This window comes from Stegostoma tigrinum, chromosome 34, assembly GCF_030684315.1.
Source record: "Stegostoma tigrinum isolate sSteTig4 chromosome 34, sSteTig4.hap1, whole genome shotgun sequence".
NCBI classification, from domain to species: domain Eukaryota; kingdom Metazoa; phylum Chordata; class Chondrichthyes; order Orectolobiformes; family Stegostomatidae; genus Stegostoma; species Stegostoma tigrinum.
In genome coordinates, this window is record NC_081387.1 from 4091717 (window position 1) to 4115527 (window position 23811).

General features: G+C 42.7%; 2 protein-coding genes across 3 annotated transcripts in view; one reads left to right on the forward strand and one right to left on the reverse strand.

Annotated features, from left to right (window-relative positions):
- The window catches only part of LOC132206259 (zinc finger protein 239-like), a 50528-nt gene extending 26748 nt beyond the window's left edge, over positions 1-23780 (forward strand). The window contains exons 1-2 of one of the 2 annotated variants that reach the window (XM_059639700.1): positions 10110-10150; positions 17533-23780. In XM_059639700.1, the coding sequence (XP_059495683.1) occupies positions 17940-18770 (831 nt within the window). In that variant the 5' untranslated portion in view covers positions 10110-10150; positions 17533-17939 and the 3' untranslated portion in view covers positions 18771-23780. Of the gene's footprint in view, positions 1-10109; positions 10151-17532 lie in introns of those variants that run through there. The other variant, XM_059639701.1, reaches the window with a different exon arrangement.
- The window catches only part of LOC125446366 (uncharacterized), a 281544-nt gene that overhangs the window by 155557 nt on the left and 102176 nt on the right, over positions 1-23811 (reverse strand). Inside the window, 7 exon segments of the mRNA XM_059639405.1 lie at positions 1132-1976; positions 2766-2859; positions 9010-9086; positions 9880-10021; positions 13631-13712; positions 16406-16514; positions 19586-19712. Coding sequence (XP_059495388.1) covers positions 1132-1976; positions 2766-2859; positions 9010-9086; positions 9880-10021; positions 13631-13712; positions 16406-16514; positions 19586-19712 — 1476 coding nt within the window.

The window sequence follows — 23811 nt, forward strand, 5'->3', positions numbered from 1 at the left end:
ATTAATTTGCATTTAGAATATTTAAGGATGATCTAATCAGGATCTTTAAAATAACTATGGTACAGCTGTGCTAAACCTGGTAGATACAACAAAATTATTTGCTATAGTGGGGAACTCTAGAACAAGAGGACATAATTTTAAGACAGAACTGGACTAATTTTCCCCCATTGAGTACAGAAGTTGGGATGTCATGTTACAGCTGTACAGGACACTGGTTCGCCACTTCTGGAATACTGCATTCAATTCTGGCCTCCTTGCTACAGGAATGATGTTGCTAAACTTGAAAGGGTTCAGAAAAGATTGACAAGGACATTGCCAAAATTTAAGACTTTGACCTAAAGGGAGAGACTGAAAAGGCTGGGGCTATTTTCCCCCGAGTGTCAGAGGCTGAGGACTGACCTTATCAATGTTTATAAAATCATGAGAGGCATGGATACGGTGAATAGCCACGGTCTTTTCCTGAGGGTAGTGGAGTCCAAAACTAGAGAGCATAGGTTTAACATGAAACAGGGAAAGATTTAAAAGGGACCTGACAGACAAATTTTTTTGCACAGACGGTGGTGCATGTATGAAGTGAGCTGCCAGAGGAAGTAGTGGAGGCTGATACAATTACTACTTTTAAAAGGCATCTGGATGGGTACATGAATAGGTAGGGTTTAGAGGGATGTGGGCCAAATGCTGGTGAATGGAGCTAGGTTAATTTTGGATATCTGGTCGGCATGGACAAAAGTTAGACAAAAGGGTCTGTTTTCACGCTGTACAACTCTGACTCTGACTAGTTGTTTGATGGGAGTGAAAGCTGCTTCTTAGTTCTGTGTCCCAGTCCCACTGAACATCTCTGCACAGTGAGAGTGTGTCAGAACCAGATGGCATTTGACAAGAACTTGGCCAGGTAGGCCAGTGTAGGTTTGCTGAAGTTCCAGTACCACCAACAATTGTGTGAAGGCTTTAGGAGATGGGCACAGTGCTTGAAAGGCTTTTCATCAATATCGCACCTGAAGAGTTTCCCCAGGGTGAATCCTGTGAGGTTTCAGGAGGATCAAAGGTATCTTGAAGCTTTTGTTGAATATCTCTCACTTAAAGAATTATTCCTGTGTGTGAATTCTCCAGTGGAGCAGGAGATGTGATGACCTTGAGAATGATTTCTCACATACTTCACACTTGAAAGGTTTTTCTCCTGTGTGGAGCCTCTGATGAACCAGAAGGTTGGAAGACCTTGAGAACAATTTGTCACACACCTCACACTTGAAAGGCTTCTCCCCAGTATGAACACGATGGTGTATGCGGAGAAGTGATGATGTTGAGAATGATTTGTCACACAACTTGCACAGGAATGGTTTCTCCCCTGTGTGAATACGTTGATGTACACGGAGATTTGATGAATACAAGAATGATGTCTCACACACGTCACACAAGAACGGCTTCTCTCCCGTGTGGATACGTTGGTGTCTGCGGAGACTTGACGAATCTGAGAATGATTTGTCACAGACCTCACATGTGAATGGCTTCTCTCCTGTGTGAGTGCGTTGGTGTCCATGGAGGTGAGACGATGATGAGAACGATTTGTCACACACCTCGCAAGCGAAGGGTCTCTCCCCTGTGTGAACACGTTGGTGTCTGCGGAGACTGGATGAGTCTGAGAATGATTTGTCACACACCTCACATGTGAATGGCTTCTCCCCAGTATGAGTGCGTTGGTGTACACGGAGGTTCGATAAGATTGAGAATGATTTTTCACACACATCGCATGTGAATGGTTTCTGCCCTGTGTGAATTCTCTGGTGCCTCAGGAGATGGGAGGAGTGAGTGAAAGCCTTTTCACAAACCTCACACCTAAAGGGTTTGTCCCCCGTGTGGATCATTTGGTGTGTCAGCAGCCTCGTAGAGGTCATGAAAGATTTATCACAAACCTCACACTTGAATGGTTTCTCTTCCATGTAGCTGTTTGTGTTAATAGTTTGTCTAACAAATGCACCTTATCCTGTAACCTTATGAAAACCTTCTGACACACCTCAAACTTGAACAGCCTTACACCAGGAATGAGGTTCATGAGGATCAATGAGTAACTGAAGCTCTCACCACATTTGAAACCAACTCACACTTCTTCCCAGCCTCAACCTGACTGATCACCCACAGCCGAACCTTCAGAAAAGTTGGTTCTGAGGGAAGGCTCCACACCACTGACCAGTTTAAGATCTGATGATGTGTTAAAGTTCCTCTGACAGACCGATTTCCAGACAACTGGTTCACTGCCCAACCTTCTCTGTGTTCAGCAACGCTGTGAAGGGACTTGATGTCTTCTCACAGTTGTGCAGTTGTTCCTTGGGTGATGGTCAGGATCTATCTGCGGTGTCTGTCCTGTCAGTATTCTCTGGTGTAGTACGGTGCAATCCTTCTGTAAAACTGGAAAAAGAAATCTGATTTGTATCAACAACATTGACTCCCTGGAGTCTCATGGTTTCAGGTCAAATAAGTTCGAGGTAAACTACCACACCCCTTCCAAGTGATAAGTAGGTCATCATGTTCATCATCTTGAGGGAAGTAGACCAAGAACAGATCCCAAAACTGGGTGCCTGTGCTGTGCAGTGAGCCATCAGCAGCAGCAGGGTTGTATTCCACCACAATCTCACAGCCAGGCAGAGCCCTCATTCCAGGATTATCATCAAACCAGTGAAGTGGCAGGTTAGGAGCAACTTTGGGATACTTTAGAGTCCAGGTTTGAACCTGATGAATTACAGAGTGTATTACAGAGGGTAGCGTATTACATAATATGGGTTAAACACCAAGAGGAACAGGTAATAAACAAAGTCTCCTAGAAATGGGGGTTTCCTTACTGTGCGCTGCCAGGTTGTTGCAGCCCTGAAGAAAGAACAAGATGACCTCAGGCTCATCCGAGAGAATGAGAATTTTCTGGACAGGACCTTCAGCAAGGTCATTACACCGAGGATACCAAGGATACCTGAAGGGGGAAGGGGGATGTCGATGACAAAGGAAGACATGAATGAAGTACAAGAGACCCCGGAGAAGCACCTATTGTAAACAGGCTAACTGTCTTGGAAACTGTCGACTCAGACGACACTGCCAGTCCAAGAGGTGGACAGGTCTGCGAGTCAAAAATTGGTGTAGAGGCAGAGCCGAGAAGTCAGACATCACGGAGAGCTGTGATAAGAGGGGATTCCATTGTGAGAGGGGCTGACAGGGGTTTCTGCGGCAACAGGCGAGATTTGAGGATGGTGTGTTGCCTTCCTGGTGCCAGGATCCAGGATGTCACTGATAGAATGCAGAGAATCCTCGAGGGTGAAGCTGAAGAGCCAGAGATGGTGGTGCATGTCGGCACTAATGACGTCGGGAAGAAAAGGAGGGGCATTCTACAGCGGGACTTCAGAGAACTCAGAAGAAGGCTGAAAAGCAGGAATTCCAGGGTGGTTATCTCCCGTTTGCTTCCAGTTCCTTGGGCTGGAGAGGGCAGGAACAGAGAGATAATGGACTTGAACGTGTGGCTGAGGGACTGGTGCTGGAAGCAAGGATTTAAATTCTTGGATCACTGGGGTATGTTTTGGGGTAAGAATAAATTGTACAAGAGGGACGGTTTGCATCTTAATAGGTGGGGGACCAGCATTCTGGCAGGCAGGTTTGCCACTGCAACACAGGTGTGTTTAAACTAAGTAATGGGGGGAGGGGAGAAACTGGAAATTTAAGAATCAAGTTAAAGGGAAAGTGAGAATAAGAGAAGTTAAGAAGGACAACAGAATCAACAGAGTAGAAAACTCAAGAAGTGATCGTACAGTATGGCCAAGTGAAATAGGGATTGATAGGAAGGGTGAAGGGAGAAACAAATTAAAAATATTATATATGAATGCACGAAGCATAAGAAATAAGGAGGATGAGCTTGAGGCTCAGTTGGAAGTTGGCAAGTATGATGTTGTGGGGATGACTGTGACGTGGCTTCAAGTGGACAGGGCCTGGGAAATGAATATTCAAGGCTATACGTGCTATCGAAAGGACAGACTGGTGGGCAGAGGGGGTGGGGTGGCCCTGTTGGTGAGGAATGATATTCAGTCCCTTGCGAGGTGGGACACAGAGTCAGGAGATGCAGAGTCAGTATGGATAGAGCTGAGAAATTCGAAGGGTAGAAAGACCCTAATGGGAGTTATCTACAGGCCCCCAAACAGTAGTCAGGATGGAGGGTGCAAGTTGAATCGAGAGTTGAAATTGGCCTGTCACAAAGGTATCACTACAGTTGTTATGGGAGATTTCAACATGCAGGTAGACTGGGAAAATCAGGATGGTACTGGACCCCAAGAAAGAGAGTTTGTGGAGTGCCTCCGAGATGGATTCTTAGAACAGCTTGTACTGGAGCCTACCAGGGAGGAGGCAATTCTGGATCTGGTGTTGTGCAACAAACCGCATTTGATCAGGGACCTCAAAGTAAAGGAGCCATTAGGAAGTAGTGACCATAACATGATAAATTTTAATCTGCAGTTTGAGAGGGAGAAGGGAGAATCGGAAATGTCAGTACTGCAGTTGAATAAAGGGAACTATGGAGCTATGAGGGAGGAGCTGGCCAAAGTTCAATGGTATAATACCCTAGCAGAGAAGACAGTGGAACAATGGCAGGTATTTCTGGATATAATGCAGAAGGTGCAGGATCAGTTCATTCCAAAGAGGAAGAAAGATCCTAAGGGGAGGCAGGAACGGCTGTGGCTGACGAGGGAAGTTGAGGACTGTATAAAGATAAAAGAGAACAAGTATAACATAGCAAAGATGAGCGGGAAGCCGGAGGACTGGGAAGCTTTTAAAGAGCAACAGTGGATAACTAAAAAGGCAATACACAGAGAAAAAATGAGCTATGAAGAAAAACTGGCCAAAAATATAAAGGATAGTAAAAGCTTTTTTAGGTATGTGAAAAGAAAAAAAATGGTTAAGACTAAAATTGGGCCCTTGAAGGCAGAAACGAGTGAATTTATTATGGGGAACAAGGAAATGGCAGAAGAGTTGAATAGGTACTTTGGATCTGTCTTCACTAGGGAAAACACAAGTAATCTCCCAGATGCAATAGTGGCTGAAGGACCGAGGGTAATGAACGAACTGAAGGGTATTTACATTAGGCAGGAAATGGTGTTGGATAGACTGTTAGGTCTGAAGGCTGATAAGTCCCCGGGACCTGATGGTCTGCATCCCAGGGTACTTAAGGAGGTGGCTCTAGAAATTGTGGATGCATTGGTAATTATTTTCCAAGGTTCTATAGATTCAGGATCAGTTCCTGTGGATTGGAGGGTGGCAAATGTTGTCCCACTTTTCAAGAAAGGAGGGAGAGAGAAAACAGGAAATTATAGACTGGTTAGCCTGACGTCAGTGGTGGGAAAGATGCTGGAGTCAATTATAAAAGATGAAATTACGACTCATTTGGATAGCAGTAACAGAATAGGTTACAGTCAGCATGGATTTACGAAGGGGGAATCGTGCTTGACTAATCTTCTGGAATTTTTTGAGGATTTATCTATGAAGATGGATAAGGGAGAACCAGTGGATGCAGTGTACCTGCACTTTCAGAAAGCCTTTGATAAAGTCCCGCGTAGGAGATTGGTAAACGAAATTAGGGCACATGGTACTGGGGGCAAAATACTGAGTTGGATTGAAAATTGGCTGGCTGACAGGAAGCAAAGAGTAGTGATAAACAGGTCCCTTTCAGAATGGCAGGCAGTGACCAGTGGGGTACTACAAGGTTCGGTGCTGGGACCGCAGCTGCTTACGATATATATTAATGATATAGACGAAGGCATTAAAAGTAATATTAGCAAATTTGCTGATGACACAAAGTTGGGTGGCTGTGTGAAATGTGAGGAGAATGTTATGAGAATACAGGGTGACTTGGACAGGCTAGGTGAGTGGACGGATGCATGGCAGATGCAGTTTAATGTGGATAAATGTGCGGTTATACACTTTGGTGGCAAGAACAGAAAGGCAGATTACTATCTCAGTGGAGTCAAGTTAGGTAAAGAGGAAGCACTACGAGATCTAGGTGTTCTTGTACATCAGTCAATGAAAGCAAGCATGCAGGTACAGCAGGCAATGAAGACAGCTAATAGCATGCTGGTCTTCATAACAAGAGGAATTGAGTATAGGAGCAAAGAGGTCCTTCTGCAGCTGTATAGGGCCCTGGTGAGACCGCACCTGGAGTATTATGTGCAGTTTTGGTCTCCAAATTTGAGGAAGGACATTCTTGCTATTGAGGGAGTGCAGCGTAGGTTCACGAGGTCAATTCCCGGAATGGTGGGACTGTCATATGTTGAAAGATTGGAGTGACTGGGCTTGAATACACTTGAGTTTAGAAGGATGAGAGGGGATCTGATTGAGGCGTATAAGATTAAGGGATTGGACACTCTGGAGGCAGGAAGCATGTTTCTGCTGATGGCTGAGTCCAGAACCAGAGGACACAGTTTAAAAATTAAGGGTAGGCCATTTAGAACAGAGTTGAGGAGAAACTTCTTCACCCAGAGAGTGGTGGATATATGGAATGCTCTGCTCCAGAAGGCAGTGGAGGCCAACTCTCTGGATACTTTCATAAAAGAGATAGATAGAGCTCTTAAAGATAGTGGAATCAAGGGTTATGGGGATAAGGCAGGAACAGGATACTGATTGTGGATGATCAGCCATGATCATAGTGAATGCTGGTGCTGGCTCGAAGGGCCGAATGGCCTACTCCAGCACCTATTGTCTATTGTCTGTTGTCAGGCAGAATGTGGGAGGGAATACAGTATTTCGTTGAAGAGTCACATCCTGTGACAATCCAAAGACTCCAGAATATTCGTCCTGGCGAGGCCAGGGAAGGCCTCAGTGTTGACAGTCAGTGCAGATGTCTATGGAAATTCAAACAAACGGATTTTGGCAGTTATGATTTAAGGAAACAAACTGGAGAGTTTTTTTTGGAATCTATGGGTGACCTGAGCCTGGTGCATGCTGTGAAAACTGTGATTTTACTGTTAGTAAGACCTGAAGTATCACTGTCGCATCAGATGTGGGGGGGGGGGTGGCAAGCGTTCTGTTTATGGATTCTGAAGGAGAGTCACTGAACTTGAAATGTTGGCTCTTGTTTCTCCAGCAATTTCTGTCATTGTTTAGTCAATGTTGCTTTTCCTGGATATATTGACTAAATGTCTGAAAGTGTGAAACCATGTCATGCAATACACTTAAGTTAGTTTCTGGGAATATAAATCTCTTGAAACGTTACAGTCTCTATTTGACTGTTAATAATCCATTGATCAACTTCAGCAAATCTCAATACATTGCTGCTTGTACAGTAACCATTGACACACATTAGCTGCTACGTTTCCTACATTATAACATTGCTTTGAGGCATGGTGACATGAAACCTTGAAATAAATTCAAGGCTGCCCTTTTTAGTCTTCTGAGGAGGTTATAGAGATAGGGTGACAATGTTTTGGAGGGATTTGAAAAGACAGGAAACATTCAGATCCCAACAGAAAGATCTGATCCTTCACAGTCCACAGGATAATAACCAGCTCCCAACACACACAGAACTCAACGCCAGGAAATCAGTAAGAATCCTCAGACCCTCTGCACCTCCCAGATAATTACACCTCACCTTCTCATATTCAGGAATAAACCATCAACAAAACTCAGGCTGGAAATCAGAAGGGAAATGTTTCCAATAAACACACTCAATATCCAACACACAGCTCCAGTCTAACAGTTCAGTACAAAGCACTGAGTAAACAGCTCTCTCAGCTGGATCTTCTCACACAGCATAAGGGACATTTCCACCCCTGATTACCCACAGGACAGTCAGACTGCCTGAAGACTGGTGTGGATATTATGGGATACAATTTGTATAAAAGCTGCTCCTTCACTCACCATCTCCTCACTTGGTTTTCAGTCCCTATAGGAAGTGAACCAGCTCTGGAAGAGGAAGAGGAGAGAATAGACAGAGTGGGTGGGCTCTCTGATTGACATCTCTCACAGCCAATCCAAATATTTCTGCAGCAACAGGAGTTTCCTGAAACTTGGGAAACTGACCGTTAAACTTGTCATTGTCCCATCTGAATAAAACCTCACTTATTGCAGCTGCTGTCTCTATTCCCCTGGTAAAATGTTTGACAGAGATTTCTGGTGTGGGAATAGCATTCTTCATCCTCAGATGCTTTCAAACTGATAACACAGTCCAAAACTGTGCAGGTTAGAGTCGATTGGCGATGCTAAGTTGTCCATAGGGTTCAGGGATGTGTAGGTTAGAGGGGTTACAGGGGGATGGGTCTGTGTGGCATGCTTGGAGGTTCGGTGTGGACTTGTTGGGCTGAAGGAACTGTTTCCACACTGTAGGGATTCTACGATCTATGGATCTGAATTGACACCAGCTGGTTTGAGTAATGGCAGGAGGGACTTCCAGTTACTGCAAGTTTCTGATGAAACGTCATCTTGAACTGAAGCATTAACTCTGTTTTCCAACACACTGATCCAGCTCTCTCGGAACTAGCTCTCAGACTGAACAGGATGTCTGACACGCCTGTTTATTTCTGTCAGCCAGAGCTCCCTGATTGGACCAGATTAACATCCCCAGTCAGGAAACTATGACGTCTACTTGGCTGACCTTGTTATAATCACTATACCCCTCCCCTCTGAGTCCGAGGACATAGCCTGGTTCTTTTTTCTGTAGCTCCTTCTGGGACATTTTAGCAGCAAGTAACTCACAGTAGCTTGACTCTTGCACCTGCAGTGTCTTGGAGGAAATTCATTCTCTTCTTCAAACAGCAAAGGTGTCCATGCAGTGACATCCACTGTGTCCATCTCAGATTCCAACTCTTGATGGAGAGGGAGAACCCACAGGCTCTGTAACAGTTGGAAAGGCTATCGAAGAGCCAGGCACGTTTTGCTCCTACACATTTTGCAGGTTTGCAGCTTTCGTATAGTCCACGTGCTTGTTCAGGAAAGTCGGACCTACCGAACTTTATATGTCACTGGACCTGACCTCATGTCCACCATGCCATTTACCCATGCAGGGCCATTCCTGTAGATTCTACATCAAATTTCATCCACTGAAGTAAACTGTCGCTCTCGGCTAGTGGAGCCTTGCGTCAGGCATAGGCATTCCTGAGCCAACTCAAAGACAACTGTTACCAGTGAATTTCTTCGGGAGCGTGCTAACTCCACAGAGGCCGATATCCCCTCACCAAGTCACCCGTAATTTACGTGTGGAGAAAATTTGACAATGAACCAGTTCCCTCAGAGCCAGCTCTCCGAGTAAAGTTGTCTGACAGGTCTTCTTGATTGGACCAGATCAACAGCCCCAATCTGAGAACTTACATTATGTGTATATTCACATTCAGATCTTTAATTTTGAACCCTAATATGGGATCACATTTATAAACACAAGTGTTTGTAAGTCGCAAATTCATAAATCGGGACCTCCCCCACACCATGTCTTCCACCCCTCAGCACGGCACTGGAGTGTCTGCCAGAGTTTTTGTGCTCGTCCTGAAGTGGGACTTGAACCCACAATATTCTGGCTCAGAGAACGAGATTGTGGGTTCAATCCAACTCCAAATGGAACATTCCTTGGATATTGTCGGAGTTAGATGAATTAGTCAGTTCCTCTGTCTTTGGGCACCCTGTGTAAATCACCCCTCTCACAAACAAAGCATTATACCAATCTTTTCCCCCTCCCATCACCCTCTCCTTCCTGTGCATGTGCTGATCCTTCCGCGGCAGATTATCACTGATTTAAATGCTGTGAGTCTTACTCTTCTGATCTGCTGTAAAACATATCTTAAACTACAATCCCACACTGATGTTGTTAGTTTGAAAGTCTCTGAGGATGAAGAATGCTATTCCCTCACTAGAAATCTCTTGTCAAACATTTACCAGGGGAGCTGAGACAGCAGCTACAATAAGTGAGGTTTTATTTAGATGGGACAATGACAAGTTTAAATCTCCACCTGATCTGCTGCTCAAAGTCACCTCCATTTCACTGGTCAGTTTCCCAAACTTCAGGAAACTCATGTTGCTGCAGAAATATTTGGATTGGCTGTGACAGACGTCAATCAGAGAGCCCACCCACTCTGCCCATTCTCTCCTCTTCCTCTTCCAGAGCTGGTTCACTTCCTATAGGGACTGAAAACCAAGTGAGGAGATGGTGAGTGAAGGAGCAGCTTTTATACAAATTGTATCCCATAATATCCACACCAGTCTTCAGGCAGTCTGACTGTCCTGTGGGTAATCAGGGGTGGAAATGTCCCTTATGCTGTGTGAGAAGATCCAGCTGAGAGAGCTGTTTACTCAGTGCTTTGTACTGAACTGTTTGACTGGAGCTGTGTGTTGGATATTGAGTGTGTTTATTGGAAGCATTTCCCTCCTGATTTCCAGCCTGAGTTTTGTTGAGGGTTTTTTTTCCTGAATATGAGAAGGTGAGGTGTAATTATCTGGGAGGTGCAGAGGGTCTGAGGATTCTTACTGATTTCCTGATCTTAGGTTTTTATGAGTTTGTTGAGAGCTGATTATTATCCTGTGGACTGTGAATGGCCAGTTCTCTCCGTTGGGATCTGCGTAGTGACATTGAGTCATACAGCACTGAAACAGACCCTTTGGTTCAACCAGCCCATGCCTACCATAGTCCCAAAGTAAACTAGCCCCACCTGCCTGCACTGGGCCCATATCCCTCCAGATTGTTTGTATCCATGTACTTATCCAAATGTCTTTTAAATGTTGTAACTATACCCACATTCACCACTTCGTCAGGAAATTCATTCCAAACATGAACCACACTCTCTGTAAAAAAAATGCCCCATGTCTTTTCTAAATCTTTGTCCTCACACCTTAAATATAAGCCCCCACTCTTGAAATCCATCCTTGGGAGACCACTCCTGACATTTAACTTATCTGTGCCCCTCATGATTTTATAAACCTCTATAAGGTCACCTCTTAACTCCTACGCTCCAGTGGAAAAAAGGTCCAGCCTATTCAGCCTCTTCTTATTTTTTAAACTTCCATTTCCAGCAACATCCTGATAAATCTTTTCTGAACCTTCTCCATCTTAACAATATCAGGGTAACAAAAGCTGGACACGTACCCCCGAAGGGCCATCACCAACATCCTGCACAACCTCAACATGCCTTTCCAACTCCTAAACTCATTGGTATGAGCAATGAAGGTAATGGTGGTAAACGCTTTCCTATCCAACCTGTCTACGTGATGTAAACTTCAAAGAATTATGTACCCGAACCTCTCGGACTGTCTGTTCTACCTTGAATTGTATAAGTATTGTCCTTGTTGGTTTTATCAAAATACAATATCTTACATTTATCCAAATTAAACTCCATCTGCTGCTCATCAGCCTACTGATCTAGTTGATCAAGAACTCCTCATAATCTTAGATAACCTTCTTCACCATCCACAAACTTACTAACCATGCCTCCTGTATTCCCATTCTAAATCATTTATATAAATGACAAGCAAAAGTTGACCCAGCACTGATTCTGCGGAACACCACTGGGACCAGATCTCCAGTCCGAAAAAAATCCCTCCACCACTTTCTGTCTCTTGCCACTGAGCCAATTTTGTATCCAATTGGCAAGCTGTCCATGAATCCCATGTGGTTTAACTTTATCATTAGTCCACCATATAGAACCTTGTCAAAAACTTCGCTAAAGTCCAAATAAACAATGTCTACCACTCCTCTCTCATCAATCAAGTTTGTCAGACACAATTTCCCTCGCACAAAACCATGGAAATTGTCCCTAATCATTCCTTGCTTTTCCAAACACATACAACTCCCAATTTTCAGCATCACCTCCAACAAATTATCCATCACTGAAGTTAGATTTATGGATCTGTAGTTTCCAGGCTTCTCCTTACATCTTTCCTTCAACAACGGCACCACATTAGCCACTCTCTGGTCACCAGCACCTCACACGTAGTTATAGAAGTATTTCCGCAAGGAGCCCTACAATTTCCTCCCTAACTTCCCACAAAGACCTGGGATACACTTGGTCAGATCCTGGAGATTTATCCAATGTTGTATTTTCTAGTACCTTCAGCACTTACTATTCTGTAATGTGCACTGTTTTCAAAATATTAATATTTATTCCCCTGAGTTCTCTAGTCTCCATTTCTTTCTCCACAATAAAAACTGACACAAAACATTCATTTAATATCTCTCCCATCTCCTGAGGTTCAATACAAGTATGACCTCTTTGATCTTTAAGAGGCCCTACTCTCTCCCTGATTGCTCTCTTACTCTTAATGTACTTGTAGAATATTTTTGGATTATCATTAATCTTATTTGCCAAGGCTGTCGCATTTCCTCTCTGACTTCCTGATCTCTCTTTTAAGAATGCTCCTATACTCTTTATACTGTTCAAAAGATTCATTTGAACTCAGTTGTCTCTACCTAATTTTTTTTATTTTTAAATAGAACCTCAATATATTTATTCATCTTTTGTTCCCGAATCCTACCAACCTTACCTTTCACTTTAACAGGAACGTATTGAACTGAACTTTCGTTATCACATGTTGGAAAGTCTCTCCCATCCCTTTACTTGCAAACAGTTTCCTCCAATGAACTTTTAAAAGTTCTTGTCTCATGCCATTAAAATCTACCTTTCTCCAGTTGAAAACTTTAATGTATAGAAGGCTTAACCTTTTCCATAACTCTTCTAAAACTAATAAAATTATGAATACTGCACCCAAAGTATTCCCCAAGTATCACTTCAGCCACTTGTCCTGCTTTACAACCCAAGGGAAGGTCAAGTTTTTTTCTTTCTCTATTATGGTAGTCCCAGTCAAGATTTGGAAAAGTAAAATCACCTAGTATTACTGTCTTATTATTCAGACATATCTGAGATCTCTCCACATATTTGTTCCTCAATTCCCCTCTGACGATTAGGGGTCTATACTACAATGCCATCCGGGTGACCATTTCTTTCTTATTTCTAATTTCAACCCATGGATGATTTTTCAGAAAGATCTTCTCTAGTTACAACAATAATGCTTTCCTTAATGGAAAAACACCATTCCCCCCCTCTTTTGCTTCCCTTTCTATCCTTCCTACAGCATCTGAAATTCGGAACAATGAGCTGCCAGTCCTTTGTATCCCTCAATCAAGTTTTTGTAATCGCTATGCTGTCCTAATCTCATGTTCCCATACATGCCCTGAGTTCATCAGCTTTACCTGAAAGGCTCCGTGCACTGAAATAAATGCAGTTTAATTCTTCAGGATTACTTCGTTCTCTGACCTGTTTTTGTCTGTCTTTTCTGATTAACTCGTTATTTTCAGATTCAGAATGATCCTCATCTATCTCTGCTACTTAGGATTCCACTGTACCCCCTCTCTAACAGTCTACAGTCTCCCTTAATAGAACTGGCAAATCTCCCCACTAGAATATTGGTCCCTTTCCTGTACAGGTGAAACCTATCCTTTTGAACAGGACTTTCCTGCCCAAGAAGAGATCCCAATGACCCAAGAACCTGAATCCTTGATCATTACACCACCTCCTCAGCCACTGATTTATCTCCTTTATCCTTTTATTTCTTCCCTCATTCGAGCTTGGCACCAGGTATAAACCAGAACTTTTGAGGTTAGGTTTTTTTAATCTTCTACCTAACCTGTTATTTTCACTTTGTAAAGCCTTCATCTTGCATGTTGCTTGTCTTCAAGTGCTTGTTGTGCAACTGTTCAAAATCTGCAGTCACCCTGTGACCTTCTCGAAAAGAAAAAAATCAAAAATTATGGAGAGCTTTTTAAATCTAGCAAAAATTCCAAACTGATTTACGGAAAATGAAGTACTTTTGAACTGGTCACAATTGTAATGTAGGAAATGTGGCAGCCAATGTGTGCACAACAAGACCCCATAGATAGCAATGTGATAATGACTGGATAGTCTCTTACTTGTTCATGTTGATTTAGGGATGAATGATGGGCCAGGACACCAGGGATAACTGCTCCGTTCTTTTTCAAAACCGTCGTGTGTGGGATCTTTTACCATTACCTTTAGAGAGAAAGGGAAAGAGACCTCATTTGAGATTTCACCTGAAAGATGGCACTAACAATATTTTGGCTCTGCCACACTCATTTTGTGTTGAACTATTTTATGATGGTGTCTGATTCTATGAAGGGTTCTCCATCACTACCCTCAGATCTCACTGCAATTTCCTAAAGTGGGTCAAGAGCAGGGACGTCAACAACATATGGGTTTGACCCAGATATTGGCCTTTCCCAAAAGCCTGGGCTTGGATTCGATAATCTTGTCTTGTGCTGTGTCTGATAGCTGAATTTTTGCAAACTGATCAGGTGCAGTGTGTCTAATTTCCCAGGAGAAAACAGAATCTTTCAATCAGCGACAGCAAAACAATATTTTCCTCGGCTTGTTGCATTACAAAAAAAGAAACAAAGAAACCTACAGCACAGGAACAGGCCCTTCGGCCCTCCAAGCCTGCGGCGATCAAGATCCTCTGTCTAACCTGCCATCTATTTTCTAACAGTCTGTGTCCATTTGCTCCCTGCCCATCCATGTACCTGTCCAAATATATCTTAAAAGACGCTAATGTGTCTGCGTCTACCACCTCCGCTGGCAACACGTTCCAGGCACCCACCACCCTCTGTGTAAAGAACTTTCCATGCATATCTCCCTTAAACTTTCCTCCTCTCACTTTGAACTCATGACCCCTCATAATTGAGTCCCCCACTCTGGGAAAAAGCTTTTTGCTATCCACCCCGTCTATACCTCTCATGATTTTGTAGACCTCAATCAGATCCCCCCTCAATCTCCATCTTTCTAATGAAAATAGTCCTAATCTACTCAACCTCTCTTCATAGCTAGCACCCTCCATACCAGGCAACATCCTGGTGAACCTCCTCTGCACCCTCTCCAAAGCATCCACATCCTTTTGGTAATGTGGCGACCAGAACTGTACACAGCACTCCAAATGTGGCCGAACCAAAGTCCTATACAACTGCAACATGACCTGACAACTCTTGTACTCAATACCCTGCCCAATGAAGGAAAGCATGCCATATGCCTTTTTGACCACTCTATTGACCTGCATTGTCACCTTCAGGGAACAATGGATCTGAACAACCAGATCTCTCTGTTCATCAATTTTCCCAAGGACTTTTCCATTTACTGTATAGTTCACCCTTGAATTTGATCTTCCAAAATGCATCACCTCGCATTTGCCCGGATTGAACTCCATCTGCCATTTATCTGCCCAACTCTCCAGTCTATTTATATTCTGCTATAATCTCTGACAGTCCCCTTCACTATCAGCTACTCCACCATGCTTAGTGTCATCAGCAAACTTGCTGATCAGACCACCTACACCTTCCTCCAGATCGTTTACATATATCACAAACAACAGTGGTCCCAGCACAGATCCCTGTGGAACACCACTGGTGACAGGTCTCCAATTTGAGAAACTCCCTTCTACTACTACCCTCTGTCTCTTGTTGCCTAGCCAGTTTTTTATCCATCTAGCTAGCACACCCTGGACTCCATGTGACTTCACTTTCTCCATCAGCCTGCAATGGGGAATCTTATCAAACGCCTTACTGAAGTCATGTATATGACATCTACAGCCTTTCCCTCATCAATCAACTTTGTCACGTCCTCAAAGAATTCTATTAAGTTGGTAAGACATGACCTTCCCTGCACAAAACCATGTTGCTTATCACTGATAAGGCCATTTTCTTCCAAATGGGAATAGATCCTATCCCTCCGTATCTTCTCCAGTAGCTTCCCTACCACTGACGTCAGGCTCACTGGTCGATAATTACCTGGATTATCCTTGCTGCCCTTCTTAAACAAGGGGACAACATTAGCAAGTCTCCAGTCCTCTGGGACCTCACCCATGTCAGAGGACGCTGCAAAGATATCTGTAAAGGCCCCGGCTATTTCCTCTCTTGCTTCCCTCAGTAACCTTTTCCTCTCTCGCTTCCCTCAGAACCTGTCCTTATGTTTTATTCAAATAGCTTTGGGAAACAGCAGTTGAAATTTCACAATCCCATTGAATTAATCTCTCCTGAGTTTTTTTTTAATATGAAATACCTGTTCAAAGGGTAAAACTGGCCAGAATGACTTGAGCTCACAGTGAATTGAGAACCTGTTTTACACCGCTGCTGACTGTCTTTTCCTCTACCCTCATGGCGCCTAGGTACCTGGGCAGAGGAAAGAAAGTAGCCTCATTGTCATCTGTTAGTCACTATCCAGTGTCCCTGCTGGAAACAGAGGGTGTGTGACAGTCAAGTGAGGGAAAAAAAAGACTTGCATCTGATCCTCCAACACAGGGAGTAGCAGACTGACACTCACTGTGGCAATCACTCAGTCTCTAACTGAGGAGCCAGCGTCTTCAGCAATGGAAAAGAAGGAGTTAAATTAAATCATGTTTTTTCTGTTACCTTGATCCCAGCTGGAGCTTATATTTATCAATTGAGAACTCAGAATGAACACCTGGCTCAGTGGATTATTGGCTTGTTTTGGCTGGTTCCTAAACGTGTACAAATGAGGCTGCAAGTGTTGGAATCATAGTCATACAGTGCAGAGAAGACTCATCAGTCCAACTTGTCCCTCCAACTAGACATCCCAATCTGATCTAGTCCCATTTGTCAGCATTTTGCTGTACCCATATAAATACTCCCTATTCATGTACCCACCCAGATGCCTTTTAAATGTTGTAATTGTACCAGCCTCCACCACTTCCTCACCTAGTAATTCTATACATACATCACCCTCTGCGTGAAAAAGTTGCCCCTTGAATCCTTTTTAAATCTTTCCCTCTCACTTTAAACCTATGCACTCTAGTTTTGGACTCCTCTACCGAGGAAAAACGCCTTGACTGTTCTTTAACAAAGTAACATAATAAGTTGTTTTATGCAAAAGAGGAATATATGAATAACGCAACATGTAGAAACATTTAAGAAAGCTCCAAACATAAACTGTGAAATAAAATGACAGCCTATTCCTCAGCAATATCCTTTACAGATATTCAAGCCCTAAGAAACATTATTTCTTACTCTTTAATTTCTTCCTCAACTTGTTCTTCCCAGTTCTTTTCTTTGGACTGCTGGAACAGTTTTACAGCTTCTTTCCAGGTCTGTTGATATGAACTTTTTCTCAATTCTGATAACATAAATATCTTTCTTGTAGCTCTGACAGTGTATAAACATCAAAGCACGCAATTCAAGCACTCAATACTTGGACGCTTCACAAACTAAAACCCTTCCACTAAGATGACTGAGCTGAAAAGTTAATTCATCTGCTCTGAAGTAAAATCTAAACTCTGATCTTTTTCTTCTCTGTCCATCATAAACTCAGCAAAGTGAACATTTCATGCAATAAAACTGCACAGACCTTGTTGGCGTTTGTCTTTTTGGAAATTATGTCTTTAATTCACTGTTTCAAATTATCTTCTAGCCTGAATCTTCTATCAGAAGGGAAACCAAATGCACATTGCCTCTACTTTTAAAAAATCCTAATCCCAAATTATTGTAATATATTTTATGCACTTTTATCATATGTTTTACAGAAGAATTGCATGGCATTAACAGAGAGGATAGTTACCACAGATAGATCCTGACCATCACTTAAGGAACAACTGCAGGAAGACATCCATTCACTTCACAGCATTGCTGAAGAAGGTTGGGCAGTGAAACCATCATCTGGAAATTGGTCAGGACAGGGGAGCTTTGCAATATCATCAGATCTGAAACTGGTCAGTGGTGTGGAGCCTTCCATTGGAACCAACCTTTCTGAAGGTTTGGCTGTGAAGAAGTGACAGTGGCTCCAAGTGTGGTGAGAGCTTCAATTGTTCATTGAGCCTTATGAACCACTGACTTATTCCTCTTGTTCAAGTGCAAGGAGAGCTCCTCAGGCACAGATCTCCAAACTCACAAAGTACATCTGCTGCACAATTGTTAACACAAGAGCAGCTACATGGAACATGAACCCTTCAAGTGTGAAATCTGTGACAAATCTTTTGAGGCCTCTTCAACTCTTCTGAGACATCGACGAAATCACACAGGGCAGAAACCCTTCAGGTGTGGCATTTGTGAGATGACTTTCACCCAATCCTCTGATCTCCTGACACACCAGAGAATTCATACAGGGGAGAAACCATTTATTTGCGAAGTGTGTGACCAGTCATTCTCCCGCTCATCAACCCTCCGCGCACATCAGCGTGTTCACACAGGAGAGAAACCGTTCACGTGTGAGGTGTGTGATAAATCATTCTCGCACTCATCAACCCTGCGCAGACATCAATGCATTCACACAGGGCTGAAACCGTTCACCTGTGAAGTGTGTGACCAGTCTTTCTCACGCTCATCGACCCTCCGCACACATCTACGTATTCATACTGGCGAGAAACCATTTACATGCGAGGTGTGTGACAAATCATTTTCACACTTATCAACACTTCGGATCCACCAGCGCGTTCACACAGGGGAGAAACCATTCATGTGTGCAGTGTGTGACAAATCATTCTCACACTTATCAACTCTCTGTACACACCAACGTATTCACACAGGGGAGAAACCATTCACTTGCAAGGTGTGTGACAAATCATTCTCAGACTTAGCAGGCCTCCATGTACATCAACGCATTCACACGGGAGAGAAATCATTCACATGTGAAGTGTGTGACAAATCATTCTCACAATCATCAAGCCTCCGCAGACATCAGCGTATTCACACAAGGGAGAAACTATTCACATCCGACACGTGTGACAAATCGTTCTCAAGGTCATGGAGCCTCCTGCTCCATTAGAGGATCCACAGGGGAGTTACCCTACACTGGGTTTGTGTGAAGACTTTCACCCAATCCTGTGATCTCTTAAAGCACCAGACTATTTGCACGAGAGAGAAACCATTCAAGTATGAAATATTTGCTGAGGTTGTCACACAGTTAATGTATCTCATGGTCCAACAACACATCCACACATAAGAAACTCTGTTATGTGAAAATTCTGCAATAAAGCTTTTATGCAATTGTGGAAGCCCCTGGATCAACGGCAAACCCACAAGGGAACTACCAACAGGTGTGAAGGAAGTTCAAGTAATTTTATTGAGATTGTGAACTAGCGCACTAAGTCGTAGCCTAACCTATCCTCGGAGTGTGTAACTGTGTACACAGTCTCTCAGTGCAGGGTGTTCAGTGGGACTGGGGCACAGAACAAGAAGCAGCTTTCACTCCCATCAAACACCTAGTGATGACATCACCAGTGCTGAGGGATTATGATGTCAACAATGGAGCCACCCTGCAGTGTGATGTCAGTGACACAGGACTTGGAGTAATCCCCATGCAGTGAGGGCAACCCGTTGGGTTTGTATTCACAGTGTTAACACACACTGAGTAACATGGCACACAGATTGAGAAAGAGAGTCTGATGTTGTCTTTGCTTGGAACAGTTCAACCAGCACCTGTAAAAGAGAGAGAAACTAGTGGTAGAGTCTGATCACAATATAATTCAAAGCGTCTTTCCCAACTCACCTGCATTTGCTTTAAAACATTGACAAAATAGGCCAGTTCATTTACAGGCATGTCACTGGGAAATGAAGTACAAGCAAGGGAAACAGAGGTACATCACTGATATTCTGGCAGGAACCACTCTGTGCCTGAAGTTGATGCTGATGCAGCATGTGAAATATTCCAGATTGAAGCAACAGCACAACACGCTCCAGAAACCAACCACCACCACAGACATCGAAGCTGATAGACAAGATCACACAAAAATAATGCAAATCCTCAAAGGCTACAAAGATGAAGTGATCACCCAAGATGGCAGGGCCATTATCATTAAAGAGATAAGAAAAAAAATGCTGAGACACAATCCAAACAAACTATCAAGGAATTGAGTCTATCTAAGAAAGGTAATGGAAGTGATCTACTGACCAAACGTGAGCAATGAGATGAAGGAACACATCGGCCAGAGCAGTGCTTGTAATGAACATCAAACTAAACAAGATAAAGAGCTGCTCGTGACTCGTGACATCCCAGACAGCCGTTGGATGAAGCTTGGGGTACAGCTCTTCACTCTCACTGGAACTGATTATCTTGTCACAGTTCATTACTATTCAGGCAGCAGGGAGTTAGAGCAGCTGATGTCACTGACTCCCAGTGAGATTGTTGAATGTTTGAAAGCACACTTCAGTCATCATGACATCCCTGACTTTATAATCAGTAACAATAACCTCAATTCATGAGCAATCGATTCAGACACTTCATGAATGATTGGAACATTCAGCACTACTGATCATCTCCACAGCATCCCAGTGAAATGGATAGCCTGAGCCAGTGGTAAAAATTGCTAAAAGAATGATCAAAAAGTCAAATAAATGCAGTTAGCACACCTAATGAAGGCATGGAAAGTTGTTCAGTCCAGCCACCAAGATCATATGATGCACAGACTATTCTTCCAACAGTACAAAATTCACAGTTAGTAACAGCAGACACTGATGAGGTCAAAGTAAAATGACAGAAAATCAAATGTCACTTTGATCAAGCTGCCAAATCATTTCCAGGAGATCTGGTCAGAGTGCAAACATTCAGTGAACTTAACTGACGTCAGTTCATTTGGCAACCAGGGATCTGTGTGAAGAAGTGTCACTTTGATTGTGCACGGTGAAAGTGAACAGCTCTGATGTCTCAACCACAGATATCTACCTGTCCACCTGAATAACTGCTCCTTCACAGCCGACAGCTAATGAGGTCGACCTGATTTCACCAATCGAACAAAGAACTGCATACCCTTTTACCAATGCATGTACCAAAACAGCAGAAACAATAATCACAGCAACAATATCTTCCCATGGCAGAGTCTCCAGACAGACAGGATTGAGGTTCAAAATACGTGGAATTGGTGCACAAAGAAGAGCTGATAAAGTACTTGTCAGGAAAACTGACTAGTGACTGCAGTTTTTAATAAAGTTCATTTGCAAGCCCAACATGATCAACTCCCTTCTCAAGAATGTGAAGTTACTGATGAGAATTGCATGCAAATAAAAAATCAGACTGACTGATTAATCAACTGCTCCCTAATGTCAGTTCTGAAGAATTTATTTTAGGAATCAATTGGGTACTGTCATTATAATAGTTTTACCTCTTCGCTTAATCTAGGGTAGTATTTTGGTGCTCTATTATTTATTGAGTGACTATTACCATGCAACCTCTTAATTACAAAATGCTAAAAATTAATTATGAATATTTCAACAAGATTAGATTAGATTAGATTAGATTCCCTACAGTGTGGAAGCAGGTCCTTCGGCCCAACAAGTACTTGGATCATTTGGAGATTTGTTGAATTGAGTCAGATCTACTTCAGATTCATTGCGAACCTATGCTCCTACTCTGTTGGGGACCAAGATTTAGTTTAACTTAGTTTGAAGTTTGACCTCCTTTAAAAGTGTTATCTTCGTAACAAGTAATGTTTAAATGAGCTGATTTTTCTTTTTATTTAGCTTTGCAATTTATAATGTATTTTATCACCAAGTTGCATGTTTTGTTAAATCTAAATTGTGTGTTTACTTAAAACCTAAATTGTCTCATCTAGTTATCTGTACTAAGGCACTCACTGAATCTAGAAAAGTTTGACAGAGATTTCTAGTGTGGGAATAGCATTGTTCATCTATGGAGTCTTTCAAACTGACAACATCAATGTGGGATGTGTATCCTCGGATGTGTTTGACAGCTTGTCAGAGAAGAAGATCCACAACATCCAAGGCAGTGATAATGTGCAGTCGTGGGATCAGCACATGCATAGGACAGAGGCACGCAGACCTTAGGGGCACAAAAGAGTTAGAGGAAGGGACAAATAAGAAAGGGGTCTTATTTTCTCTTCTCCTCTTCATTATCTTTTTCCGACCTAGCTCTGCCCTCTTTTCCACCTCATCCTGTTTTCTACCTCTCCTCCAGGGTAATCCTCTCCCTCTTTGCTGTCTCTCTTCTTTTGCCACATTTCCTCACCAGGCTTTATACAGAGTGCGTGCATTATTTGAAACTATCACAAAAGAAAGCAAAACAGAAACAGTAATAATGTTATTTTGACTGTAATAAATGATCTTACAACTATTTCACCTGCTAATGTAACACAAATTAACATTGTCTGTGGTCCACTAATTTGCTGAAATAATTGCAGGTCACATCATGTGGACTGGAGTCATGAATCACAAAAGTGTTATAGCACAAAGGGAGGCCTTTCAGTGCATTGGTTTTATTACATGGTGCCGACCTCCTGTCTTTTCCCAACACCCCTGCGCTTCATTTCAGTTGAACTTGCCTCCACCACATTTCCAGGTATTAGAACATAGAACTGTATTGTATTCCATACCCTAACTATTCATTGTGTGAGAAAGTTTAGCCTTTTTTTAGGCTTCTCTTTTTGCACATCACTTTAAATCTACACAAACTTTTTTTTTCTTGACTAGCGGAAACAGCTTCTCCTACTGATTTGGTTCAGTCTACTCATGATTTTGAAGACCTCTATCAATTCGTCTGTCAGCCTTCTTCCTCTGAAGGAGAACAATCCTAAATTCTCCAAGCTGTCCTCATAACTGAAGTTTCTCATTCCTGGAATCAGCATCAGCAGCTTAAGATGATCAATGAGATTGTCAGGGGGAAGTGGTCTGGTTAATCACTAAGGCCGTTAAAAGGTCTCCATCAGTAGTTTGACCACCTGAGGACAGTCCCTTATCACACAGGAAGGCCCAATGCCAGTTTTATAACATGGCTATGTTTCAATAAATGGTGGTTAAATGTTGGCGGGGGGACATCCCCAATTCCTGGGGAAGTCTTCATGCAGCCCTGACAACAACTTTAATTCATGTTCATGGAAATAATTGATCTGCAGTTGGAGTTGAACCAATAAACTTGCTACCTGAGACAGAGGGTTGTGGGTTAAAGTCTCACTCCAAGAATTGAACCCCAAAGCTCCTGGCTGACACTCCAATGCAGCACTGAGGGAATGGGAGAGATTCCAGAGATAAGGAGGGCAGAGGCCATGGAGGGATTTGAAAACAAGTCCAAAATCCTCACTAAAACTTAACACAGAGCCTTCCGAGGAGGAGCTGGGCTTTGCCTCAAGATTTATTCCTGACATGCTAGTAGAACTGTGTCTAAACAATAGAGTGAGTGAAAGCAGAATGGTCCATGAAAACAATCCCTTAAGATGTCCATTCCAGCTGACACCAGGGACTTTACCACCTCTCACAGCTTCAGGAACCCAGACCCAAAGACAACACTGACACCTACACTGGTAGTTTTTATAGACAAATAAGATAAACAAACTCAAGTTTATAAAGTCAGTAGGGGTCTTTTTTAAGCTAAAAGAAAACACCCACAGCTTTGAGAATTATCTTCAGTTTTACATTGAGTTTTTTGCTGTCCTTTGATGAAGATACTTGTATAGACCTATGTCAGTAAAAAGGAAAGGATCCTGTAAAACTAGATTACCTTAAAGAGTTAGTGTTAGCCACAGAATGAAGTATTGGGCTAAAAATCTTAAGACATGATTTGAAGCTGTCTACGTTTAAGCTCAGGTCATAAATATCTCCAAGAAGAAGCTTTCTACAGTTCCAATTGTTAAATTAAAGTCACAAGCAGCTTAAAACTATCAAGGTGTTTGAGACAAGGACTGTGGTGTTAGAACGGTACAACTGGCATTGTTGTGTACTAGGGTCTTATACAAAAGATCTTGATCTTTTAATTTATCAAAACTTGTTTTGGGATTAATGGGATTATACCTTTCCTGTGTGTTTAAAAATTTTTGAATTTGTGTTCTACGTGGACTAGTAGTTTGGTTTATTTTGATTTC